Source organism: Leptidea sinapis, chromosome 18 (genome assembly GCF_905404315.1).
Source record: "Leptidea sinapis chromosome 18, ilLepSina1.1, whole genome shotgun sequence".
NCBI lineage: Eukaryota > Metazoa > Arthropoda > Insecta > Lepidoptera > Pieridae > Leptidea > Leptidea sinapis.
Window position 1 is genome coordinate 4745422 of NC_066282.1, and position 21293 is coordinate 4766714.

General features: G+C 35.6%; 1 protein-coding gene across 4 annotated transcripts in view; it reads right to left on the reverse strand.

Annotated features, from left to right (window-relative positions):
• Nucleotides 1-21293, reverse strand: part of LOC126969415 (klaroid protein-like) — a 43037-nt gene continuing 21744 nt past the window's right edge. For 2 of the 4 annotated variants that reach the window (XM_050814817.1, XM_050814819.1), the window contains 8 exons: nucleotides 14411-14609; nucleotides 13783-13975; nucleotides 11638-11744; nucleotides 10057-10180; nucleotides 5782-6372; nucleotides 3857-4027; nucleotides 3067-3179; nucleotides 1-2961 (listed from right to left, as the gene is read on the reverse strand). In XM_050814817.1, coding sequence (XP_050670774.1) covers nucleotides 2683-2961; nucleotides 3067-3179; nucleotides 3857-4027; nucleotides 5782-6372; nucleotides 10057-10180; nucleotides 11638-11744; nucleotides 13783-13975; nucleotides 14411-14609 — 1777 coding nt within the window. In that variant the 3' untranslated portion in view covers nucleotides 1-2682. Of the gene's footprint in view, nucleotides 2962-3066; nucleotides 3180-3856; nucleotides 4028-5781; nucleotides 6373-6615; nucleotides 9621-10056; nucleotides 10181-11637; nucleotides 11745-13782; nucleotides 13976-14410; nucleotides 14610-21293 lie in introns of those variants that run through there. The other 2 variants (XM_050814818.1, XM_050814820.1) reach the window with 2 other exon arrangements.

Genomic DNA, 21293 nt, shown 5'->3' on the forward strand with positions numbered 1-21293 from the left:
ACTCGTAATTGCACACTTAAAATTCTTAAATAACTTAAACAAATATAATTATATCAGTTCAATCTTTGTATTAATATGTATTGTGCGTTTTTACTATAATATGTTACGGCTATTTTAATTATAATCTTAGTATTTCAAAAATAAAATTAATATTTCAGCTTATCAATAGACTGAACACATTCAATTATACTCCATGTTCCATACGTTACAACAGCTGAATACCTAATTATATATATTATTATATTTTAGTAAAATTTATAAATAGACTAATATAATAAATTAAACGTTTTAAAATCTGGCAATCGTCCGCCATGTGGGGTTGTAAGACCTTTTTTTGTTACAATAAATTCTAAGTGAATATAGAGGATAAATTTGGGATTTAAATGTTAACCTTATCGAACTTAGTAATAGTTGTAATGTTATTAAAAACCATGTACATATCTTTAGTAATAATTACGTTTAAATTTGATTGATACCCGGCGAAAACAAGGCCACAATATGTTAAGTATTTAAAAACGGATTTTTTTTTTTATTATAATTAAAAAAACTCATGAAACTTTAATCACGTGGTAAGCGGCAATTAATTTGAACATTCGCATACAATAATACATTTACTATTTAACAAAGCCAGACAGGTTGACCAGTGATTCTCAGTTTGTTGAGGGAGTTTTACCACTATATTTATGACAAAAAGCGTCGAGACGAGCAAGACGTTCAGCTGATGGTAATTGATACGCCCTGCCCATTACAATGCAATCCCGCTCAGGATTCCTGAAAAACCCAAATATTTTAAGCGGCACCACATTTGTGCTCGTCATCGTCAAACATATGATGGTAAGTCTCATTTGCCCAGTAATTTCACTAGCTAAGGCGCCCTCCAGACGGAAACACAATACTGCTTCAAGACAGAAAAAGGCGCCGTTGTGGTACCCATAATCTAGCCGGCATCCTGGGCAAAGGAACCTCACACTTGGAGAAGCGCAAGATGCCGGTACCAACAGCGGTGCCTTCATCCCAAACAGTAATATGCAAGCATTATTATTTTATTGTGTTTGAGTTTTAAAGACACCGTAGCTACTGGAGTAAAGACTTATATCGAAATCGATCTCAATCGTGAATCCGCTCCGTTTTCTTTTCAAGAATCTTAATCGGCACTGCGTTTTCATTGGCAGGGCGCATCACTTACTATACGGCGAACTTCTACTTCGTCTCGTCACCTTTAATTTAAAAAAAACTGTGGCCCCGATATCTTAATATATATAAATTACGTGACACGTTGTTTGTCCGCGATGGACTCCTAAACTAATGAACGGATTTTAATGGGGGTTACTTCATCTTATAGTTGATGATATGATAGTTTTATTTCGATTTGGGACCCATAAATATTTTTATTCTCAATATTTGTTTTGTATGGACATATTTTCTATGAGAGAATTTAGTGACGCACAGTTTGACAGTTCCGCTGTGAAACAATTTCATTATTACAACAGGGAGCATTTTTTACGAAATAATTCTTGATGTTTTGAAATATTATTGGCAAATTACTATAAAACAGTTTTTTTTATTATATACAGAACAACGTCTGTCGGGTCAGCTAGTATGATTGTAAAATTTAGATGCAGCTGAGGTATTTGTTAAGAACGACTGCAGCTTCAAAGCAATTTTAAAACAGACAATAGTTTCATATAAAAACTGTGTTAAAAATAGAATCGTAAAACATAGACCTATGCTAAAGGGACTAGCTCCTTTACTTATAATAAGTTAACGCTACCGGGCTCAATATGTAAAGTAAGTTAAAATTCTAAGCAAATTAATCGAAATTCATCATTTTAAAACTTATTCTATACAATCAAACCATAATTTAATGAAAATATCTTATAAAAGGATCGTAAAACGTTGATATATTTCGAAAATCGATTATCAAATAAATTAAAATTGATGCTTGAGATATAAATTATGCTTTGAAAAAATATAAGTAAACGAATTAAATAGTATCCATTCAAACTCAGTTAAGATTATTTTAAATTGATTTGGTGTTTATGTCTATATCAAACTAATTTTCGTGCACACATTGATAACAACATGAATTTTACTATGGTAATTTTCGTTTAGATTTAATTTAATACCAAAGACGATTTCGCATTTCGAATTGCACGTTAAATTAAATTCGATATCAATTTACACTTCTCACTTCAGTTGTTTATTGTATTCAATAAAATATAGGACTTTTAAAAAGCAAAAATCTACAAAATTATCTTATACCTATTGTTAAAACATACGACACTTTAATATTACATGATCATTCGGGGACAAAATAGCATCGTTGGTTCGAGTAAAACACGTCCAGCGCAGTTAATTAAAACTAAACAAACTCATACTAAAATTAAAAAAATAATAAAACACTATAAATAAAATGGTAAAACAGCATGTATGTAGTAAGTGTATCTATTGTGCGCTTACTGTGAGATTAACAACACTAGTAAATCTGTTAAAACTACGATAAAATATAAAATAATCGCCACAAAAAAACAGCTAAAATTGTTCACTTTAAATCGGCCATTTTGAAAATGTCTTCAATAATCCTGGCCAATGAAAAGACAGCATTAAATGACGCACGCCTATCTGAGGCTGTGATTGGGCAGTTACGCTTTGTACTTTAGATTTTAATCTACTAGGGCCTTATTACACTTCACTATCACGGATACTGTCTTCGGTAGCTCTTCGGATATCGTTAAGAGGATTACCGTGAACTCTAAATCTGTAGACACAGGTGTAAGTCGGGTTGCCATGGTTACTCTCGACTCTCAGTTCCACAATGTTGTATGCGACAGGATACTCCACGCCCCCCATGTTGGTAGTTTTAGGGAACTGGACGGGGAAATATTGTATGGATGTACCGTTGGCATCGTAAATGTACTTGCCGAATAAATGTGGGTCTGGGTCTTGCTCGTTGTGGAGTCCCTGAAAAGTTTGATCATGTGTTTAAGCTGATCTTCACTCGTAGTAACCACAATAATTAAGTCTTACGTCGGTACTAAACTGATAATCGTTTTATATTATACTCACATATACGGAAAAGTTTCTAGGTGCCGACTCTATCTTGCCCTCCGCAGCAAGCAGCCTCGACATGTGCTCCAGCGAGAATCCGGTCACCTCGATAATAGCGTATGTTCGGATCACTGGAAGAATGTTATCAAAAGTATAAATATCTAACTATAGTATGCGCAATATCCGAATTTGGGGTAAAAAATTGATAGTTCATATTATTGTGTGTAGCGTCTGGCCGGTCCTACATTGGAAGCGGAGTCGGTCTGGCCAGTAGGCCCGACCCGGCCGGACCAGACCAGTCCAGACTCGGCGCTCCTACACTGCAGCTAGACAGGAGCGGACGAACCAGTCACAATCCAGAGTCAGTACTCTCGACGAGGAAAGGTGTCAATATTATATAGTTCAATAGTTTAGACTTGTTCCCCCCCGGAGCGAGCACTGGCTCCAGTGTAGGAGGGGACACGGCGCGTCAATGTTTGTTTTGTTCAGTCTTGACCAGAGCCGCCCAGACAGTCTGGTTGGGAGAAATTCCTTTTCCAATGTTTGGACGCTTATAAAGGTTCTACACCCGAAGGACACCCTACAACCGAAGCTATATTTCATTCAATCCATCCATAATATTGAAATTGCAAATTTTAAAAGTATATAGTGCTAAAACTCGCGCATTGGTACAGGATAATATATTTGCGAGTCCAACTCACTTTACTTTTTGTTTTTATTACACATGCGTGTTAGATAGCACGGCCGGCTTGAAACTAAATCCATAATAATAAATGCAATGTAATGTTGTGTTAAAATTTGATCTCACCCAGGTATCCTGGGAAGCCCTGGAAGGCCCAGCACTCGGCCGGCATAGCACCCGGGGTGAGCGCGTACCGGGGCGAAGTGAACACCCAGAGCACAGGCACGCCCAGAATGGAGTACTGCTTGGTCTTTATTTGATACAGCTCCGTGCACCGCGTCGATATCACTTGACCACCTGGAAAATAAGTAATTACTGTGTCATTGCAAAAAAAGTTAAACATGTGTTGAACACTTGTTTTAAACAAGTTCTTTTACAAATCTGTGTGTTTCAGTTGTTTAGCGTCACAACAATCTTTAGACAACAACACAAAAAATATAAATATGAAACTGTATACACTGTTTATAGCATTCATGATTAGATAATACACTAACACTAGTTACTTACGCGATATCTTTCGTGATGTATTGAATCGAATCGAAGTCGACCAAGAGTATATACTCTCATAGCAGTGCCGAAATGTTGTCACCAAAGACAATATTGGGAAAGAGAAAGCAAAATTGATTTTAATATTTAACTATCTATGGATGTTTGTATCCGAGTTATGGATGTTTAAATGTATGTTTATATGTATGTTTATATGAATTTATGTATGTTTAAGTAAGTATATTGTATTAAATATATCATTGTCTTGTAACCCATAACACAGGCTATAGATGCTTAATTTGGGGCAAGATAATTTGTGTAAAAAGTGTGTGTATCTACTGCTACTGTGAACGACATAAACTACGAAACATTGTTTTTGAGTGAATACATAGCTTTATTTTCACTTCGACTATAAATATAGAATACTAGTTCCATTTTTTATTTCATTTATGAATGGAAAGAAAAAGGTATTGCTTCCATACATTCCTACAATGATCACGCATCGTTATGAGCTAAGCGTGGAAACAGCGATCATTCTGAAATATAAGTAACTAGTTTTGAGAGGATTCGCGATGATTGGAGAATTCTTTTTTTTCGCAGGGCAGTCGTTTAACGTTAAATTTTGGTCCACGTATATCTATATAATATATTTAAACTAACCGAACAAACTATTGACTTCGAACGCTTTCGTACTAGGTCTGATCAGAGTCCGATCCGTACCCGTGAAAATACGGTCCGGGGTAATTGTAAAACTATTTCTATGGAAGTTTACGCACTACACCCGGCTTTCTGAACCCTGCACCCAGAATTCTTTACTTCTTAATTGCCAGGAGTTGACACGTATTGAAAGGATTCATGATCAACGACGTGAATGGTCAGGTGTGGCATAAAATGCCGTATGCTAAAAAGTGGCACCTGAATTGCTTGTCGGAATTAGGTCCAAGATTTCTAGATCTGTATTTTTACGGATACGGATCGGATTCTGATCGGACGAATTAAGAAAGCGCTCTTAGGATAAACAACGTACACTCTAACGACCTGACAGCCCGATAATGCGCGAACAAATTCAATGAATGTGTGCCTAAGCTAGTTTAATATTCAAAAAGCTAAAGAGCTAACACCAAGCGTGGCTGACTGTTTATGACCTGTCAATCAAAATAGGTTACAATAAATAAAGATTCGCTTTCCTTTTCTATCTTGCTGTATCTCCGCTAGAGATTTTCCTTCCTCTCGCACGATTTGTTTGTCTGTAGTGTATGCGATAGTATAATATATATATATATATATATATATATATATTTATATATATATAAATATATATATATATATATATATATATATATTATACTATCTATATATATATATATATATATATAATATATATATATATATATATAATATATATCCCCCTTATAGTCTGCTAACTTAAAGCATTGCTAATTCTCACTCTGTCTTCTTCTATTGTCCTAAGTCAGAATGAGAAAAAACACTCCTAAGCGGCTGTTTAAAGTTAGCGGACCATTATGAATAAGGGGGTAAGTCTATAATATAAAACGGACAATTACCTGCAGATTCCAACGCGTAGTCTACCAGCCCAGTCTTATCAGCATCATACACCTCCAGCATACCCGACACGATCCTCCTTATCTCCTCCGTATCCAAGTGACGCACCTCCTCTCCCGGAGACGACTGCAGTTTACTCACATACTCCTTCACTTTCTCGACTACCACCTCTATTTGCCTCTTCTCTACAGTCGACAAGAACTCTTGAACTATCCTCTTTACATCTTCCTCCTTCATATCCGGTTTCCAAGAGTTAATCAGCTTCTCGTGTATGTCCCGACTCAACACTTGCATCTCGTCTTTGCCCACGTAATTTTGATCGAAATGAACCTTCAACTTGCTCGCAATAGCTTCACTATTATCGTTAACATTTAAAATCTGAATCAAATTCCGTTGGAGATACTTCAACGAGTACTGCTCGATTCTGGCATCGAGTTCATCGACTATCGATAGTTTACCATCGAATGATTTCATTCGATTGTCGACGTTTATCGCCCAGCGCTCCAGTGCTGCGACGCGTTCGTTCAAATCCACGTTATGATTGAATACTGGCGGTTTATACTCAGCTTCATTCGGCACAGAGTATTTGTAGCCTGCAAGAAAAGGAATCATTAATCTTCTGCCCACGATCTGTCCTTCCCACATGAACTCCTATATAGAAAGCAAGGTACAGGGAAGGACAGAGATAAAGAATAACTTAACAAATGAATAAAACTTAAACTCACCTAAAGGAGTAGCGTCGGTACTATCTTAGGTGACGTTTATACCTCTATCCTTCCCTGAATTATATTTGGACAGGGAAGAATTATGTGGGAGGGATGAAAGGAAACATGACATTGCATAAATCAATTTAATTCAAATAGCCCGGAATTAGTATAATCAAAATACGATACAAAATGTTAAATGAAGCCAAACCGCGCTTAATTTAAAGTAATAATTTTAATACACTTAAAATCTCATTATTGATTTAATAACCAGTTGTGCGAAATTAAGATTTGCTCTTCCAATTCGATATATCGTACACCGCACGCACACATATTTGAAATATTCATCTCAAATATTCAGTGTAGAATAGGAACTAAATTGCTTCGCAATATTTATATAATAACTACGAAATACTTTCTTATTTCATGGCTGTCGTACTGTTTTGTCTCTTTCTGACACACTACGTTTCAACTAAACAGAAATAGACAATGTAGAAATAAGTTATTTCAAATAACTACGTGCACTGGGTCATTATCAAGATGTTAAAATAGTGTGCGATGTTAGAAGTGTATATTTTAAAGAACAATAATAGTACTTTAATGCTACAGAAATTCCGAATCGGAAAAACAAATCACAAACTGAATGGATAATTATAAATGTCACAAAAGTTAAATCAGATGCTATTAAAATACAATATTGGAAAATTTAATTTGAATAATTCAAATCAACATTCATGACTAACGACGGTAAATGGATATTGTTCATTAAAATTACAAAAGATTAAATAATTAATAATTTAAAATAAATATAATCATAGCCTAAAATATTAAAGCAACATAAAACTTTCAATTTAAAAGAGATCTAACGTAATGTTAGGCAAAAAGAAATGCGCTGTCGCGAAGTTGAAAGAATAACGGTCAATGACCCACCATTAATAACGCCATCTCTTTCGTGCGCGTATTTTTCATATTTTCCTTTCGCTCATACATTTCACATAGCATAGTGTATTAAGCGGTAGGCGATAAAGTCAATATCCGATATTCATTCAACTACTGGACTGCTCTACGACACAGAGTAGTAACAGGTACAGTAAGTAAATAATCATTTGAAAAGAAAACATTAATAATATTTTGTTACATTCTACTTCTGCTTACAAATATTATATAAAAATATATATTTATATTTTAACATTACAATAATTAGAAAAACTTATTATTTTACCAAACTTAGTAGTCATAGACGGTTTAGTGCGATAAAAAGACTAGGTAATACAATATAATATGGCAACATAAAAAATAAATATTTAATACTTAAGATATAACAAAGAATTTTTTTTAATTTACTTTTGTACTGAAGGCGGATTTATCACATTTAAATAACAAAAACACGAGAAAAATACACTGACAATAAGCAATAGTATACAAGTATCACTCGCATAAGTTATTATTTCCAAATCTTGTTAGGCCTTTGCCAAAAGATTTTCATTATACAGGATGGTTTTTTGAGAAGGGCGGTATAGAATTTTAAAATTTCATGAACTTTTGACAATTGAAATCAAAACGAAATATTTTTCAAAAATATTACAGCCTCTATTATCAAACCGACAGACTCTGTTGCTGATAAGGATCAATCTTTGCAAATAAATATGTGTTACTAAAAATGAAAGCAAATAGATATTTTTTACAAATTGCTTGAAAAAAAACTTATATGCAGTTATTGGTATGACTTTTCTCTAACGGCCGTTCCCAATATACTATCTACAGATAGAGATAAATAACTACCTTCTACTGTCAGTAATTAGCTGTCCCCATGTACCCGATAAGTCATTCTGATCGCCGTATATTGGGACGGGTGAATTGCAATTTCCATACAAATTCTATCGTTGGTAATCTATACGTCGTCCCATTGACAGACGGCGTGTACGGATAAGGTGACTTACCGTCGATAAGTTTATTGGGACAGAAAAGTCAACGATGGTTACGATTTTTATCGCAAGTAAGAGATAGATTGAATATTGGGAACGGACGTAAGTCACCGCCCTTCTCGAAAAACCAGCCTGTATAGTCACAATAAATGAATAAAGTATTAAAATAAGTATTGAATAGGCTTACCTTGAAGACAATTAAGTACGATTAGTCTATTTAAGTAAAATATTATTGTGACTTTAAAATATAAATATGTAGAAAATAAAAATCTAATTCTAATCAAACATAACTTAAATAATATGTTCTTAGTACGATGTCATTGACATCCTAGTACTGAAGGCCCAAAATAAATGTCCGTGAATTTTGAATATTTTCTATGGCACTAAAATATATGAATAGCCTCCAAAAATACCAAAATGATAATAAAAATAGAATACAAACTAAACTCGTTGAACGAGCTAATAATTTAGTCTGATTCCACAAGAGAAAAATAATATTAAAATCGTTTTAGAAACTAGTACATAAGGCCCGCATTCGGAAGCGAAGGGAAAGTATACATCAATCAATTGTTACAAATGAAAATTATTAAACTGAGTTTAATTAAACAATGCTTTATAATTTCAAGGTGAAAATGGCAACACACGAATACGCACAAACATGTCGCGGTGATAGTATAGGTTAACTATTCGATTAAAAAGTAATTTGATCGCGATAATTTTTTGTTTAAAAATATCGAAGAATGTTAGTATGAGTAACCAACTATAGGCAATCTGTGTATTGTTTTTTCACCTTTTTGACCCTCCATAAGTTATATTTAAGAAACACTTTAACACGAATAATTTCTAAAACACGGGCCTAACCATAAATAAAAGATCACCCGAACACCCCGCTCCAATATCTTCGTATCTCCTCCCAGCAGCTTTCTCCTACTACGTTCATATACTCTGTGGCGTCCGCCATTCTATTCTGCACCACGTCTTTATAGTCTGTGTACATTTTCGTGACAGCCAGCTCGCGTACGTCCGGCATTTGAATATCCGGCAAAGTTATGTTGATATCTGGCATCCTTATATTCGGCACCGGGAGACTGATATTGAATGTTGGCAAGGTTATATTCTTCAATGTGCTGGAGGTAAATTCCGATAGATCTAGATAGAAATCTGTAAAGTTTGGCATTGCCATGTGATCCAGGTTTTCGTAAGAGTAATGCACTGAAATAAATTTTAAGAATAAAAACTATTATGTACAGTTTAACAGGTATAGAAAAACGTGAGATTTATTTTGGATTAGTCTTTCTTTGCCTTGATTTCAAATTCCACACACACCATGTTGACGTCTGGCATTCCACAACCACGTGTTTTGCGAGAAACTTCTTACCTCGCACAGCCACTTTGTGGAATCAATTACCGGCTGCAATTTTCCCGAACCAATACGACTTAGGGACCTTAAAAGATAGAGAATAATCCCGCCTAAAAGGCCTGGTGCGTATTGCTAGGATGAGACATGATTTCAACCGCTATGAAAGACATTACTATCACCACTAATATCATTATATATATGTTCTAAGTGTAAACTGGTCGTCGTGCGACTCAACGGTTCTATCATTAGCGTCACCAATGCTTCCCTGAAACGTAGTAAACTACTTACATCCGTATCCGACAGCTGGAAGCAGTAACAACAAAACCAGGGGCCACCATTTTCTTTTTACCGCCGCATCTTTGGAACTGCGCGACTTGTACTTGTCATTATCGATAGTTTCACTTGATGATATCTGTCGAAAATCAAAATAATATCTGTGATATATATTTTATCAATATTGATTCCTTGACAATTATTTTTGATGTCAATTAAGGCACTGCCGTCACTTCGGAAACGATTGCCGCTCTGTGTGAGGGACAAGAAACAGAGCAAAAACCAGTTTTTCATTGTCACAAATAATTGTCATTGACTTACAATATACTAGCGTATAGAAACAAAGCGTGCGACAGAGAAGAATACCTCTTACGGAGATACAACAAGATAGGAAAGGAAAGCGAATCTATTGTTAATGTAACCAATTTTTTACAGGTCGTTAACAGCTGCCACGCTTGGCATTAGCTTCTTAGTATTATGAACACTAAACCCACACATTGACAAAACAGAATTGGTCACGCATCATCGGACTGTGACGTCATCTATACGGTATATTCTTAGTCTGTGGTCTCAATACTTCTTGTCATCCACCATGTCTACATGAACAAATAATAATTAAACACTTCTGTGTCACACACGGTGGAAGTGAAACTTCTGAAAACTTCCTGATTAAAAATACTCATTGAAAAGTATTGAAAAAATTAAGCAGTCGCTTCATGAGTACTTCTCGTACTGAGACCGAAAACGTGTAATGTATTCTATCTCATTCTCTCGCCGGCTGAATCCTACACATTTACCTGTTTGTGACTCTATCGTCTCGCTTTTTCGTTTCATCGAGTGTCCAATCAAAACGATTCTAAAGAAGTTTCACTTCCATAATTTCACTATATATTTTTTTTATGGAATAGGAGGACAAACGAGCGTACGGGTCACCTGTTGTTTAGTGATCACCGCCGCCCACAATCTCCCGCAACACCAGAAGAATCACAGGAGCATTGCCGGCCTTTAAGGAAGGTGTACGCGCTTTTTTTGAAGGTCCCCATGTCGTATCGTCCCGGAAACACCGCACAAGTAAGCTCATTCCACAGCTTTGTAGTACGTGGAAGAAAGCTCCTTGAAAACCGCACTGTGGAGGACCGCCACACATCCAGATAATTACAACAACAGCCAACATCCACAACTTACAATTGCCCCAACAAGACATGCCTTAACTGAGAGCAAATCCTAACAGTCACCGTATCGTGGTATTACCAGCTTAATAATACCAAACTTCATAACAGTGACATCATTAATATTTTGCATGTAATTATCATCATCATCAGCCGGAAGATGTCCACTGTTGGACAAAGGCCTCCCCCAAAGATTTCCACAATGATCGGTCCTGCGCTGCACTCATCCGACGTATTCCGGTGGTCTTGACCAGATCGTGGTCCATCTTGTAATCATATAATATACATTTTCTACAAAAATACTAAACCTATTAACTTATACAATGTAATATTAACAGGTCACAAATTTTTCTATTAATATTATTATTACTGAATGTTGGTACTAATTGGAATGTCGAATAACCATAACAAAATAAGGCACACTCACCGTCTCAGTAATAGTGGTGACTGTGGTGGTAATTATCGTTTGGAGGAAGGTATACATCCAGAGGAACGGTGCGCCCATAGCGCTCGCCGAACGTGCCATTATACCAGCTGGAATCATATTATATTATAATGTAAAACAGCCCTATCTAAACATATGAATCGTTGTGTTATGTCGAGTGTCTGTTTGTAATATTGAAATAACCGTTTTTACTACATGTATATGAATATGTAAATACACCAAAATTACATTTTTTGTCTGTCTGTCTGTTTGTTCCGGCTAATCTCTGAAATGGCTCGACCGATTTTGAAGGGACTTTTATTAGCAGGTAGTTGATGTAATAATGAGTAACTAGGGTACGTTTGTTTTAATTCTTTTATTTTAGACAATAAAGTGACGTTGCAATGTCAAAGAAACGGTCTAAGTCTAATAATAATTGATATGGCAAAACAACGTTTGCCGGGTCAGCTAGTCAAGGAAACGTGACAATCATAATGTTAACACGCGGAACAAATATAAACTTGTTATGCCTACTACTCGGTTAAGTCGATTTAGTAAGTCTTTTATATGGGCGATGTATGTATATGCTTCTACAATATGATCACAGAAAATGTACACAACAAATGTGTTACGAAATTTAAAATAATTGTTAATAAACGTTTGTGTGTGAAAGGTTACTATAGCATAAACAATTTTCTTAATGATACCACAGACTGGGAATGATGCGAACACACTCAGGCTCTATAAATGTTTATTGTACAATATTACACCGTAATCCATATTTTTATAGAAAAAAAAAAGCCCGCTGAGTTTCTTGCGCCCGTTCTTCTCAGGTCGAAGGTATTTTAAATGGGTGGTAGTTTTTAACGTTCAATAAGTGATTTTGAATAAAAATATTTGAATTTGAATTTGAAACAGCCTTTGCTTCATATCCCTTACCATCAAATACAGTATCGATCAAATAGCTTTTTATTTAGGAGTTCTAATTTATGCAATATTTTGCACAATAGTGACAACATTGTAATTGATTTATTTGCTGGTAACATAAAAAGTAGTAAGTGTACTTTGTAAATATTATATGTTGGCGCTAGACTATACTTATTTTTATAAACTGAATTGTAAAAATTGTAAAAACTTGTTTATTTATATCACGGACTATTAAAAAAATAAGGACTCCGTGTCACCTTACATAACAGTGTAGCACCAAAACAAGCCGATTAACGTGTAAATAGTAATTGTGTGCCCCACGCACACAATTACACTACAACAAGCCGATAGGCGGCCATTATGAGAATTGTCATAGTCTATGACAGATCAGTTTGCGTCTCAATAAAATATGTTAAAGAAACCGCCGTGCGTTGTGAAAAAGTGTAAAAACGATACTATATAAGTATTTGTGGCCATATATGATTATTTAAGGGATAAAAAATAGTGTAACTAGTATCCTCCGTAACCGCACACACACTATCATAAAGGTGCTTCACTTGCTAATATCACGGCGCGGAGTCCTTCTTTTTTTACTCGTCCGTGATTTAGATATATGTTTATTCACACTAAACCATTTATATATATGTCTTTCCACACGTTTTAACTTTATTGTGTTTGTGACTGTAACATTCTCTAATAACATAAAATACCTTACAATATAATTTATATGTCAAGATAGAGTCTCTTGCTTTTAGACAACCGATAAAAACCAGTCAGTTTTAATACGAGTGCGTAACAATCTACGTCTTACACTCGCGATTTGTATGACACTTTATGTTAGTTTTTTTTTTAAATGAAAATAAGGGACGAGACGAGCAGGACATTCAGCTGATGGTAATTTATACGCCCTGCCCATTAGAATACAGTGCCGCTCAGGATTCTTGAAAATCTCAAAAATTCTGAGCGGCACTACAATTGCGCTCGTCACCTAGAGACAGAGACATAAGATGTTAAGTCTCATTTGCCCAGTAATTTCACTAGCTACGGCGCCATTCAGACCGAAACACAGTAATTTACACATTACTGCCCACCCATAATCTAGCCGGCTTCCTGTGAAAAGGAGCCTCCCACTGGGGTGCGTGCATTACTCAAAATAGAGGTTAACTTTAAACTCAATTTTTTTCGAGTCTATCTAGAAGTATTAATGATCTGAGAAAATACCTTGCGCCGGGCGCCTGTCAGTGTACGGGTACCGATGCGAGGGCCCCACGACCTTCCGGTACACGGCCCGGCTCCTCTCCGATATGGAGGTCGCAATGGTCGTCAGCACTCGGACTATCCACCAGCCCTGCTCCGCTTGCTTGAAGTTGCTGTGCGCATACGTCGCCTCGTCGTCAGAGCTCTCAATAGCCTGCTACAAAAGAATTACCAAATAAGTGACATTACACGCTAATATGTAGTTCACGTGAGTCAGTAAAAAAAATGTATGCTTTACGAACCAGTGTTTACTGCTTCCTACTAGTGGTTGTAAGCCAGGAGATTGTTGTGAAATAGATTGTTGTGAAATAACAGGACGAGTCACAGCATATTGCTTCAGAGAAGTGGTTGTAAGCCAGGAGGTGGTTGTGAAATAACGGAACGACTCACGGTATATTACTTCAGAGTTCAAAGTAATGGTTGTAATCCAGGGGGTGGTTGTGAAAAAACTTAACGACTCAGTGTTTACTGCTTCCTACTGGTGGTTGTAGACCAGTATATTGTTGTGAAATAACAGGACGGCTCACAGTAAACCACTTCAGAGAGGTGGTTGTAAGCCATTAGGTGGTTGTGAAATTACAGAACCACTTACAGTATACCGCTTCCTAGTGGTGGTAGTAGACCAGGAGGTGGTTGTGAATTTGTCAGTCTCGTCGACACTGCTGGGTCCGAACAGGCGCAGCTGCGACAGCGATCTCCGAGACATGTTTGGCACGGCCACCTGCCCCGGAGCCAGCTCCACGCGGTCCCGCGACAACGGCGAGTACGTATAGTCAGTCTTGGGGTACTTGCTGGAAAAATAACAATAATTAATGTTCGATCCAATTTATACTGGATTAATTAATGAATCTCTATTTGGGGTCGCAACTAGAGTTGCTTGTATCAAACATATATTTATCCATTTGAGATCCACCAACACAAAATAGACTGACAAAGATACGACGCGACTAGTTTAGTTATTTTCATTGTATTATGTCTATGGTATATTGTTATGGGGCAGTGCAACCGATATTAATACCATCTTTGTACCGCAGAAGAGGGCTATTCGCGCTATTTATAACCTACGACCTAAAGAATCATTAAAATAAAAATTTAAAGAAATAAACATATTGACTGCTGCATCTCAATATATTCTTTATATATTAGTGTGCGTGTTTCTGAACTTTTAGTGCTAGGGAAAGAGCCGCGCTTGACACAATCCGGGTGAGATAATAAATCTCATTTGGTCATAATCGGTAGAAATTAAATTAAATAATCAAAATGTGTTGTAGCCTTTACTATAAACCGGCAGAACTAACAAAAAATTTGGATGAGCTTATAGTGTCAATATATAATACAATATTGCACAAATACACACACAAATTATCTTCCCCTTAACCACGGACGAGTAAAAAAAGAAGGACTCCGCGCCGTGATATTAGCAAGTGAAGCACCGTTATGCTAGTGTGTGTGCGGTTACGAGGGATACTAGTTTCACAATTTTTTCTGCCTTAAATAATCATATATGGCCACAAATACTTATATAATATCATTTTTACACTTTTTCACAAGGCACGACGGGATTTTTCAAATATTTTATTGAGACGCAAACTAATCTGTCACAGACGATGACAATTCTCATAATGGCCGCCCATCGGCCTGTAGTAGTGTAAGTGTGTGCGTGGGGCTATGTATTTACACGTTAATCGGTTTGTTTTGGTGCTACACTGTTATGTGAAGTGACACGGAGTCCTTATTTTTTTACTAGTCCGTGCCCCAAACTAGGCATAGCCTGTACTATGGGTACAAGACAACGATATATTTACAACATACTTACATAAACACACATAAATACAAATAGACATCCATGACTTGGAAACAAACATTCATATTCATTATATAAATGATTACAACTACCGGGATTCGAACCCGGGACCTCCAGCTCAGTAGGCAGGGTCACTAACCACTGGGCTTTGGGGAGTCAAATTAATGTAGGTTGATCAAAGTTTAGTTTCAAACCGACCTGACCTACAAAATTCTACATCCAACAATGTACTAAGCAGCGTTTGACATTTGCAAGATAGAATAGACTTTCTCTTTAATCCAACAGTCACAATAATTCACAGCTAGCTTGGTCAACTACATCAATTACATTTCGTTTCCCACGAGAAATTCCCAGTTTGCCCTAAGAGATCGAACTTTAATTCGTAACTGGTTTGAGATAAATAAATGAACCAATAAATCTTCAGCGTGTAAGAGAGTAGGAAATCTCGAGATACTGCAAAGTAGAAATGGAAAGCTAATCTATTGTTACTGTAACCGATTTTGATTGACAAGTCGTAACCAGTCAGCCACGCTTGGCAATAGCTCGTTAATATTTTGAATACTAAGCCACTAGCTAGCGCACACATTGATAAATCAAAATCGATCACGCATTATCGGCCTGTCTATACGCTAGAATATAATGTCTATGGCGAAAACACGGATTAGTAAAAAACTCTGCGCCGTGATATTAGCAAGTGAAGCACTGTGCTAGTGTGTGTGCGGTTACGGGGTATACCAGATACACAATTTTTTCTCCCTTAAATAATCATATATCCATGGGGATATATGATTATTTAAGGGAGTATACTGTATATGGATACTTTTATAGTATTGTTTTAAAACTTTTTCACAACGCACGACGGCATTTTTAAAATATTAATTTACGCAAACTGATCTGTCACGGACGCTGGCAAATCTCATAATGGCGGCCGATCGGCTTGTATTAGTGTAAGTGTATGCGTGGGGCTATGTATTTACACGTTTACCGGCTTTTTTTGGCGCCTCACAGTTATGTAAGGTGACACGGAGTCCGTCTTATTTTACTCGTCCGTGGGCGAAAAAGGTTTTTTGTATTTTGGTGATATTTCTCGCACTACCTTTAAAAAATAGAAATGTAAAGACAAAATTAATTTTGTTCTCATATTCTGTAGATATACAATTATTTTTTGTGAAATAATAAGCTTTAAATAAACCGTCAAGAAATGGTTTCAATTATGCGCTATTTTGGCGAGTTCTTGGGATAGCGGCCTTCAGGCAATTGTCACTTACAATAATCTTATATCTTTACATGAGCAATTCTTGTATAAATATATATAATTGGAATCTCGGAATTGGCTCCAACGATTTTCATAAAATTTAGTATATAGGGGGTTTCGGGGGCGATAAATCGATCTAGCTAGGTTTCAATTTAAAAAAAATGTAGTTTTATCCGTTTTAATGAGAAACAGCTACAATAACTTTAGAATACAAAGGTAAATTTCGACACTATATACAAGACTACAGTAGCTCAGTTGGGACATTGGGTGATCCGGAAAGCAGAAGACCCGGTTCGAATCCAGATGTCCTATTAGTTTTTTTTTTAAATTCAAGTTTGTACATTCTTAAAAATCCGAGCAAGGCTCGGTTGTCTGGATATTTATATCATTAAATGAAAAGCGAGTTTATGTTAAGGCGCTGGCCCAAGTTATAAGATAATGGCTGTCGGTACACATAAGATGTTCAATTTTACACGCTTTTTATTAGCTTCATCTGTTTGTATAATTGTTTGTAAACCGATGCGATTTTGACTCACTTTAATCAGCGAGATTTCGTTCAAACTTCGTAGATTTATCGAGGACCGATGACAATACATTAATTTGATAAAATTATTCCATTTTTCAATTTGCAAAATAAGATTTTTGTTAATTTATATAATTATCTATTATCTATCTATATCTATCTATCGTCAATAAGTCAGGAAATGATGTTAATTTTAAATTTCAACCTTTATCTTCAATTGATTTATCTAATATTAGGAAATTCTCGAGTACAATAGAGAATTTTGTGTTTTTTAGTGTGTTTTTTAGTTTTTTAAAACTATCATATAATATTATTATTCATTAGGCGTTTATTTGATCCAAGTTGCTATTCTATCATAATAAATGCTACTTGAATATAATCGAAATTCTAATTGTCGTTTGCAACAACTACTCTCGACCGCTCCTTACTCAAAAACCCAAGACTTCCACTTAAAATAACAGCATTGAACAAACCTGGTAACGGTCAACACTTCTTCTACACACTCCAGATCAATCACCTTCACAAGGCCCTCCATCAGTAGCCACGTGTAAAAAAAAACTAAAATAATTAAAATCTAAAACTCTAACTACACATTCTTACCACGTCACAATTAAAACATCATTAACCATTCAGCACAACTGTACGTTTACTTTGATAATATTTAAAACTACCTTCATAATTTTAACGTATTTCGAATGACTCAGATATTGCATACCTATTAGCGGGAATATTTTTTACCGACTGAGAACGCCGTTTTTCTGTTTCTAAGCAATAGCTTAGAAACAGAAAAACGGCGCGAAGCTTTTTTTTATTCGCCGAGTGTATTCAATTGTTCAGATTTTGAATGTGGATTATAAAACAGGCATAAAAAATGGGGGTTTAGATTTAAGTGCGCGGTATGCGACAAGAGTAAAAAGTTCATCAACAGACGTTGAAATAATGAACCACTGTTTAAGGTTTAAGCGGCCGTTTATTAATAGTGTTCATCATGCACTAACAATTGATGAAGGTTCTTTAACCGGTTAATTAACTTAAACGCAGAAGCACACGTAGATTAACCATTAATTGCTCCATGACGTGGTAAATTGTACGACATGTCTGTTTCAAAATAAAAATGCAAGACGCTTTGAATTATATTTTTGTATTAGATAATTTTAGTGTTCTCTTCTGTTTTTCTTTCATTTTCACTTACCAAGATGAAAACAACGCAATGACAAAATTATCATGCAACGATTGTTTACTTGATTCTTTGGAAACAATCACAATGTCGATGACACTGACAGAAGGAAAGTTGCTAAATTAAAAAGCCGTTCACGCTATGGATATAACTTTGACGAAACCAGCATTACATTTTGCAGCATTATTATGTAACCCTTCCATTTTGGACGTCATTTCGTTAAAAGCAAACATAACTGAATAGTGTCTGATAATGTCTTTACACAGTAATGTTACACCGTTCGGTCATTTGTAACTCATTCAATCAAAAACGCTGGGCGAGTAAACCGTTAGATAATAGTATCACATGAGTGTTTTAATACCTAATTATCAACAGTTGCATACAAGACTTTATCTACACCCATAATATGAATCCTCTATAAAAGATTCTGAAACAGTTAGCTTACTGCTAACATTAAAAAAGCCAGTACTAGTAACCATAATATCATCCAAAGGAGTGTTATTACGAAAACAGATTATATAATGTTGTACTGAATTTCATTACAACACTCGTTTGGATGATGTAATGGTTATTAGGACATTGGGTGTTTTAATGTTGGCAATAAGCTAACTGTTTTAGAATCTGTAATAGAGGATTTAAACCATGGGTGTAGATAATTTTGTTTTTATGAAATTAAGGGACGAGACGAGCGGGTCGTTCAGTTGATGGTATTTTACGCCCTGCCCATTACAATGCAGTGCCGCTCAGGATTTTTGAAAAACACAAAAATACTGAGCGGCAATACAATAGCGCTCGTCACCTTGAGACATAAGATGTTAAGTCTCATTTGCCCAGTAATTTCACTAGCTACGGCGTCCTTCAGACCGAAACGCAATAATGCTAACACAATACTGGCTTAATAAATAGGCGCCGTTGTGGTATCCATAACCTAGCCGGCATCCTGTGCAAAGGAGCCTCCCACTGGTATGATATGATATAGTATTTTATATATGATGAACACGAAAAAACGGGGCTTGTTTAAACAACTGTTAGCTTTTAACAGATCGGTTACTGTAATCAACGATTGTATTGTAGTTGATGAACTCGAGCCTTACCTGTGAGTTTATTACCTGTATCAATGCAAAAACTCCATCCGTCCTATTAATAATTGCAATGTAAAGTTACTCCAAGTTTAAAATTACTTCTCCCTGTCATGTAATTCTGTACTGACAAAGGTAAGATAAAGTCAAACTGTGTTATTAATAAACGCGAAATAAATTTATTCCAAGTTTAAAACTTTTTGGCCTTGTCTTACCTTTGTCACTACACAATAACATGACACGGAGACGAAATTTTAAAATACGAGTAACTTTACACTGCGTTTATATTGGCTGTAAAAGTTTTAAATTGTGAATTACTTTAAATCGCGTTTATTAATAAGAAACTTTAAGGAGAACATCTCTGCAAGAAATTGGAGACGCAAGTGGGACGAGGCGAGCGGTGTGGGCAAAGAACGCCAGAGCAATTGGGATTGGCATTTCTGAGTTATTAAATGATAATAATATCAATGTATGTATTAATCAAATAAAAATTACAAATAGGTAAGTCAAATTTCAATGATAAACTTGGTATAAACTGATACCTGAGAATAAACCAAGAATATGCAAAATGTTTACAATAAGACATTTGCTTAAGATTTGATTATTCGGACGTATAACGATTCCCGTGTTTATTTGCAAGGCTGCCTTTTTTATGACAATAATTGACGAGATGAGCAGGGCATTCAGCTGATGATAATTGATACGCTCTGCCCATTACAATGCAGTGCCGCTCCGGATTATTGAAAATCCCAAATCTCTGAGTGGCACTACAACTGCGCTCGTTACCTTAAGACATAAGATGTTAAGTCTCATTTGCCCAGTAATTTCACTAGCTACGGCGTCCTTCAGACCGAAACACAGTAATCTTTATACTTTACTGCTTCACGGCAGAAATAGGCGCATGACATTCGGAGAAGTTCGGAATTATCATTTTATTGACAGTGCTGTCAGCGATATAGTCAACATTTTGCATATTCTTGATACTTCATAGTTTAATGATATTTTAATAAAGGGGTATTAAAAAGTCACATATGATAACAACATGACGAGTCTTATAGATTTGATGTCATCGAAGCTACAAACAAAGAAGATTGATTGATAGATGAGATAGTTTCGAATATTTAAGACTTTTCCTTTATTATATATAAGAGATTTGTTCGAAGATGCGATATCGACAACTCTACACGAACTACACGCTAAAAGCCTGCGTGAATCAACTAGCTAGTAGTTAAGATGTTCTACTTAATCGGCGCCGCACACTCCGAGTTCCTACTTTGTCTGTATTTTGAGTGAGTAAAACGTTTACACCTTATTATATATTGAGAAATTTTAACACGCGTTAACAAGGAAGAATTAAGCGTAGATTAAAAAATGTCTGTGTACCATTAAGTACCTTAAATTAATAATAATTAATTAATTAATATTGACTCGATAAATTATTATCTTACTTAATTATCTTTAAGTATATATAATATATATTATATTAGTTGTATTATTTGTCGCGTCAAGGGAATGGTGAAATTCACTTTGGTGGTTAATTAGTCAGGTCATCTTGAATCGTAGTCGAATTAATTTAGTCCAATTAACGAGTCATATCTTAAATAGCATATCGTGAAATGTAAAACCATTGTTTATTT